The sequence below is a fragment of the Montipora foliosa genome, chromosome 3 (assembly GCF_036669935.1).
Source record: "Montipora foliosa isolate CH-2021 chromosome 3, ASM3666993v2, whole genome shotgun sequence".
Classification (NCBI taxonomy): domain Eukaryota; kingdom Metazoa; phylum Cnidaria; class Anthozoa; order Scleractinia; family Acroporidae; genus Montipora; species Montipora foliosa.
In genome coordinates, this window is record NC_090871.1 from 67,777,515 (window position 1) to 67,785,141 (window position 7,627).

The 7,627-nt window shown below is 37.8% G+C and overlaps 1 protein-coding gene across 1 annotated transcript in view; it reads right to left on the reverse strand.

Moving 5' to 3' along the window:
* The window catches only part of LOC137996024 (chymotrypsinogen A-like), a 16,972-nt gene extending 9,948 nt beyond the window's left edge, over positions 1–7,024 (reverse strand). Inside the window, exons 1-5 of the mRNA XM_068841463.1 lie at positions 6,917–7,024; positions 5,541–5,738; positions 4,635–4,847; positions 1,386–1,549; positions 50–203 (exon numbers count right to left, since the gene is read on the reverse strand). Coding sequence (XP_068697564.1) covers positions 50–203; positions 1,386–1,549; positions 4,635–4,847; positions 5,541–5,738; positions 6,917–6,974 — 787 coding nt within the window. The 5' untranslated portion in view covers positions 6,975–7,024. The remainder of the gene's footprint in view (positions 1–49; positions 204–1,385; positions 1,550–4,634; positions 4,848–5,540; positions 5,739–6,916) is intronic.
* Positions 7,025–7,627: the final 603 nt, after the last annotated feature.

Sequence of the window (7,627 nt, forward strand, 5' to 3'; positions counted from 1 at the left end):
CTTTTACCCATTTTAATGACGTAAATGAAAATGCACAAACGCAGGTAACCTGACATCTTGCTTTCTATCCATCCAATGAAGCTGCTCACTCTAGCAAACACGGTGTAGTGATCGGTTCGACACCTTGAGTGTCCCCAGCTCACAGCACCACGTAATACAAATTTTCCTCCTTCATTGCAAACGAATGGACCGCCACTATCTCCCTGTAAGAATTAAGGTGCAATAAAAGAACAATGTAGAGTTTTGAATGGTTCACGATAATGTTAGCTTGGCGTGTCCAGCCATACTTTAATTCCCCCGGGAAGATAAATTTCAATTTACTCTTACAAGTGACTGTATAGCCCTAACTGCAACAAGATTGAAGGCTCCAGTCCTTCCCGTTCGCCAGGTAGTGAGTTCTTTCAAGTCTATCACATGGGAACGACATGAAACATGAAAACCAGGCTGTCGTAATGACTCTCTCAATATATATATATATATATATATATATATATATATATATATATATATATATTAAACTCCTGATGAGTGAGGCAACTCACGAAACAGCGTTGTCGAGATGCAACATCTAGTCTTGTTTTAACTTTTCAACCAAATCATTATATATATATATATATATATATATATATATATATATATAGTTTGTGTAGAAAGAGTAAACAGCGAACTTCTTCCGTGGCCAAAACTCTTTAATAAACGTTTCGCCCTTCGGGCTTCCTCAGTATAGAGTGTACAGGGTTAAAAATACTCTTTCTCCACAAACTACAATTTTCGAGTGCAAGCGTGTAGTATCCTTTGGATCCTTCTTCCAAGCGGCATCACCGTTGGTAAGCCAATCTTCATTCAAACATTATATATATATATATATATATATATATATATATATCCGGATCAATTTCAATGTTCCATAAAAAGGTTTTTTCTTTCCATTGTAGTCCCATCTAATTTGTAGTCGGTATTACATAAATAGATTGAATCACTTACATAACTCTAGATTTTAGTATTACATCATTACTTTTGTTTTAGTGATTAAGCTTTAGTTTTGGCTTGTATTGTACCATACAATTTACTACTTAATTGTATTCCATTACAATAGCCATATTGTTAGTCTTTCAGAGACTATATAGTCTCCACTGCTGTAATAATTAGGTCATTTTATCCTTAGATTTTTAACTTTTACTCTATTTTAAAAAATTTTAACTGACGAAGGCCGAAGGGCCGAAACGTTTTTATTAAATTTCCTGGACCTTCGAGAAGTTTTGTCTTCCTCTCCAGTTTATATGCAACTATATATATATATATATATATATATATATATATATATATATATATATATATATCTTTTTGTTTTTGTTATCAGTTTCTAGCGCCCAAGCGACATTTACCTGACATCCACCTTTGCCTTGACCTCCAGCGCACACCATGGACTTCTCGTCAACTGGTAACAGTCTTCCGTTGACCCGACTGCACTTGCTGTGTTCCGCAACAGGCAACATGGCTTGCTGAAGAATGTCAGCAGCATTGCCTCCTCCAACAGTTCGTCCCCATCCTAAAACGGGAATAAACAGTAAGGAAATAACGTTTAGTATGGATCTTAATGTGCATATTAATGCACATTGCAAACTGGGATCACAAAACCTTTTCTAAGTGTTATGTTCCTCAAGGTCTTTCCAAAGTGGAAAGCATTTAATTTTTATATGATCACTACTGAAGCTGCTTAGTTTCTTTTTTTTTTTTTGATTTGCATTTTACAAGTATCTTTCAAGTGGAATTACAATCTACATTATCGGTGACATTTAAGACACCAACGTGCAGGGTAGAACTGTAAACATATTGCAACTACTAGGTGTACCCTACGAGCAGTTGGTTTCTCCTTTGCTTACCGAAAGAGAAACTACTGCGAGCAACATTTAGTCTCTTTGGGTGAGCCACCATCCAGTGCCAAGGACGAATAAATTACATCTGAAACGGTAAAGCGAGTTATTTAACTTGTTTTGGCGCTTGCTTGTGCGCTCAGCTACGCAGCTTCTGCGTTTGGGCGAGCCTGCTGTGAAGTGATTCATATTTTCCCCGTGAAATAAGACGAAGAAATGCATCAAGTCGTCATTCACGTGGGGTGTGACGTACTTTGCACATGCTCGATGAAAAATCAAACGGTTGTTCGCAGTAGTTTCTCTCTCAGGATGGGCAGGAGAAAATCAACTGCTCGCAGGGTAACCTGGGTGCAACAAACGCTGGACATGTTATAGTCTCTCAAAATCGTTTAATGACTTTTGAAGCCGGATGTGCCAATTAACTACTTCAAATCATATGTCAGTGTTATAACCTTTTTTCCGATATGCCATCATTCAGACGACACACTTTAGAACAAACAATTTTTCTATCTTGAATAGAAAAATTAAATCTGCTTAGATACATGGTGTTTATGTTGCCGGCAAAATCCTTTCTCAGGTTGAATCGGTTTTTACCTAGGGTAAATTAGTGATCCTCATTTTACCTACAATAACTTGAATACGCACTCACATGAATTGAAAAAACTTTGGTTTGAGCCTAAATTAATCCGATAGAAAAAAAATGGGTCAGGGTAGGATTAGTTTTGGTTATTAAACATGGATGTTTATTGACTTAGGGTGGGTTTTTTTGGGAAATTCCAAAACCGGATTTGTGATCTCAGATCAATGGATTCTTCAGCGTCAAAAAAAAAACGCAAATCCGGGAAAGGATTCTTTCCACGACAACGCAAGCAATCAAAATCAGAGTTGCGCGCCATTTTAAAAACACAAAAGAATCAGCGGTTAAGTTTGTTTTGGAGAAATTCTCCAATGAAAATGCCACCAGAAAAAAATACCTTAGGGATCGATAAAAAGAAATGACTAAAAACCTTCTTGCTAAGATACAAATCGATTTAAAGAAGGTATTTTTGCAGTTTACTTTTTTAGCTGTATGAAAGGTACTAATAATATGACTGTTGTCAAGAAACTTTTAGTGTAATTTCTGGTGTGAATCCAAAAAAGGGATTTTGCGTTGTTTTGGCGAAATCCAAAAACGGATTCTGAATCCAAAGTATCCACACTCGAGGAGGATACTTCAGATTAAATCTAAATCTGGATTTTTGAGATTTGAAAAAAAGTATTTTTGACAAGCGGGTTTCGATGCAAAAATGATACACAACAGCTACCGTTTATGACAGTTTAGTCCAACTGTTTTTCTCGCCCCATTTTTACGGTACGATCGAAGGCATGAAAAAGTCGAACATAGTTGCCATACAATACAATACAATACATACTTAATTGACCACTCCCCATAGGGGCTTTTCAGAGCCAATCTGAAACAATCAACGAAACAACAGAACACAACAACAACAACTGTTAAGAATCCCAACTGGCCGGAGGCAAACCAGTTGGCTATTTACAAGTGCAGCTGGGAAGTTGAACCAGGGAATTGCCATGCCATGGGTCACCATATTTTCCTAACTATGGTGCTCCGCGGAGCTCCGCTATCAAAATTAGTTACACAGTAGTGTCGTTGAAAGCTTTCAAAATGATTTGAGAAAAGATTATTAGACCCTCCGCACCATTCTGAAGAACTTTCAAGGTCTTCGTTAATATAAAACTTGAAGGTGTCTACGACTGGACCACTTAAAAATATAAAACTCTTTCGTCAGCACACCTTTTTACTGAACAGTGTTTTAAGGTGGAAACAAGAATGGACCCAGCTGTTCGGATGATTGAGAGTCAACCCAAACAAGCTGCTCCTTACCTGTAGTATAGTCCTGAGCCACAGAAAGCTTTCCGTCGTATACATCGTGGTACTTAAGCTTAGAAATTAAAATATCATGGTCGACCGAATACATAGCCTTAGCCAAGTCTCCTGATTGTGACCACTCAAGAAGTTATAATTTATACACGAGGCTAAAACCCATAAAATACATTCAACGAACCAAGGGTTTTCGACTTCTTTGTCATCACGAGCTTATGTTTATCAAAATGACCAACGAGTTCCTTGTGGATTAATCGGTCAATTGCAAATTTGATTAGATACCACAGCTAGAACGGATGTAGGGCGGAAATGTTGTGGGTCGTCCTTTGCACCTGACTTGCGCAGAAGGGTCACCATTTCTATTCCGAAGGGATCACATATTCCTGTATGATCTCATTAAAGATGACGGAGAAAGAGGGAGCGAGCCCATTGGCTCCGTCGTTAAGTAACCGAGGTTAGATGACGTCAATACTAATGGGTTTCCTAACTTTCAACCTTAGTTTAAGTGTCTTTTTGATCTCCGATACTCTGATAGGTCGTAATTGAAAATGTTCAGACTCTAAGCTGGGGTAGCCCTATGGTTTATCTTTGTATTCATCCTTTTTACCTGATATTGTGCGGCAGTTTCTTTGCAGGTGTCGCAAACTCCACCACACACCACCACACGTTACAGATTCGATTGCAAGGAAAAACAAAAATGCCCACCTATATGGAAACAAGAAGCTTGTCTACCCATTATCTTTATAATCTTTTAAAAAATTCGAAACGTTTGAGGACCCAGTGGATCCAGTTATCCTATATTAATAATGAATTTGCCAATATTGGTGTATATTTTACATCGATAAAACAAATGCAGAGACAAAGAATTTACCCACCGGTTATAAAGCATTGTGTTCCAGGGGAGACCCTGCTATTTTCTTTTGGCAGGCACACGGTATTTATTTTTGAGCTTAGCGTTATGGACCTCTCAAGTTGCAGAAGTGCAACATCATTTCTCAGATTTCTCCTGCTAAACTGTTCGTGCTTAAAGAGCTTTTTTACTCTTAAAGTTTGCTGAACTTGCGTCCTTCCATTTCGACGATGTGCCCCTGAAACGTAGACGAGTGTTTTGGTTGAATGCCTAGGAAAATTACGTTTGAATTAAAGATAAGAAATAATAATTTAAACAGAATTATAACGGCTTTTCCCCATTCAGTCTAGTGTTTTTTGCTGAACAAAAGCGAAAGCTCAAAATTTGTTAAGGCCATTCTTTTTTTTTTTTTTTTTTCGTTTGCCGTCGAATGCGTTTCCTGATCTTGGGTCGGTCGGTCGGTCGGTCGGATTGAAAAAAAAAAAAACCTAAAAATAAATCATAAGCATTCTCGGAATCGGAGGCCTGGTACCCCAGCATCATAGCTGTGGAGCCAGGAAAACAACAAGGCGTCAACCCAAAATCAATATAGGTATCAAAATTTGGGTCGGTCTGACGACCCTAAACGGAGAAAAAAAAAGGGAATGGCTTAAGACAATTTCGAATAATTAATAAACTCGTGCATGTAAGTGGAATTGATAAGTTAAAAGGTCGGGTTAGGTTTTGACCATGTTCAATTAAGGTGAGCACGGAAAAAAAAATTGGAAAAAAAAGGTGCTTGGAGATTTTCAAACTATGTAGCGCAAGACACTAATTCGGCCTGCAACAGTCAAAAAAATATATCAAAATTTATTGATTTAGGGAACAGCCCACTGTTAACTTTTGGATCAACTGGAAACAAAAATAAAACAAATAAATATTTCCAACTTACCCACAACAACAGTGTAGCTATTCGGGTTCGGCATTCTATCAACACAATGTGCTGCAGTGACCACCCAGTCATTCCTGATCAGTGATCCTCCACAAATGTGCCCGCCTCTGACCCGAAGAGAAATTTGCCAGGGCCAGGCATGTGGGGAAGCATTCTCACCGTTCACCACCCTAGACAAAAATGTTGTTACACCACACCCTTGTGATGAAACGTAGAAACAAAATTAAGGATTGTTTGTTACTCCGGAAGGAACGCTACACTACTTGCTGAAAAACTCAGTCTTAGCGTTTTTTTTTTAATTGTCATTGGAAACGCGAGTGACTTTGAACAAAGATTGTCGTGGTGCTGGCAGCATTTGGAATGGTCAAGTGCTCTAAACAATCATTTACCTGATAAGTTCCGTTATCATAAGAAATTACACTGCTTTCGGTTTTTTTTCTTGGAAAAAAAATAACGGTGAAAAGCGTACGGTCGATTACAGAAGCAGTATATCAACAATGCAGGATATGTACCCGCATACAATGAATGTGCAGGGTTTACGATTAATCGAAAGGAGCTAAAAACTAGGAAAAACATGATTTAATACAACTAAATTAATCTTATAAGAAACGATTTAGAAATACATGAGACAAGAAATATAAGTGACAGAAACCGACGTTTCGGTGCATCTTGCGCCATTATCAAGGTTACAAAGATAAAATGCGGTTTGTGAAAAGGCTAAGTTGAAACGAATTTGCATAAAAGAGTGCCAAGCTAATTACATGAATACTTTAGCACGAAGGGAATCCGACTGTACATTCAATGCTGGTTGAATTACATTGAAGCGTGCTAAGAAATAGGCATTATTGCAAAGAACATAACACTGCTATTCCGAACAATTTCTTAGCACGCTTCAATGTAATCAAGAAATGCACGAACAAATCTGACTGCCTTGTTAATGAAATGCTGTGTATTCAATATCTTAAACCAGCAGTGAATGTACAGTCGGATTCCCTTCGTGCTAAAGTATTCATGTAATTAGCTTGGCACTCTTTTATGCAAATTCGTTTCAACTTAGCCTTTTCACAAACCGCATTTTATCTTTGTAACCTTGATAATGGCGCAAGATGTACCGAAACGTGGGTTTCTGTCACTTATATTTCTTGTTTCATGTATAACTAAATTAATGGTAATTGTAATTGTAACTGATGATAAACACTTCTCTTCAGATAATTTTCGGGGAAAAGTGTCCACGGGCACAGAGCTAGTAATAGGGGAAATTTTGTTCTTCTTGATCGCATTCATGCATACATAACGTTATAGGTTTCAATTCTATTATAGAGGCTCTCATCAGTTCCAGTAAATGTCTCCAGTTTTAGCGAATTTACCCTTCCTACCTTGAGAAGTCGAAACTCCAAACAGCAATAGCAAAATACCCATGCAGAGATTCATCATGAAGCAATGATCTCCAATTGTGATCCAGCAAAGGACACTGAACGATTGTTTTATACACTGTAGTGCTATATTTGTCGTGAATCACCTGGATGCCTATTATAAACACCACTTATCTCTTTGGACAAAAAGGTATTCAAATGCGGAAAAAACATTTGGCAAGCAGTTGACTCAGACGGCCTTAAGGACATTTTGCCAGTCAAACCTTTCACCCTGCCTGATATATCGTTGACTGTTTTGTTTTTGTTTCACGGATTTTATTTGTGCAGGACTAAAACACACTGTTCCCTATTCAAGAAGAAACTAACAAATCTTTAGGTCAGGCATTGTCTCATCCGCCTTGGACCAGATTTATTTTACTCACCTGTTGTTCCTTTAGCCTTCCCTATCATATTAATACCATATCTGACAATGCACCTATTCCGGCTATCTTCATCCAATTATTTTTAAAAGTTATGTTTAACGGTCTTATGCGTGAAATTGCCGAAAAAGCGAACAATTGTCCGTACCTTTTGTCACGTTATCACACCTTTGCCAGCTGCATTTACACCTATACGGTGTCACACCGAACGGTGTACAAGAAATTAGTATCTTTTAAAAAATAAAATCTTTTGAGTTGAGAGAACCTAACATTCACTAGCAATTTGCTAGCACCA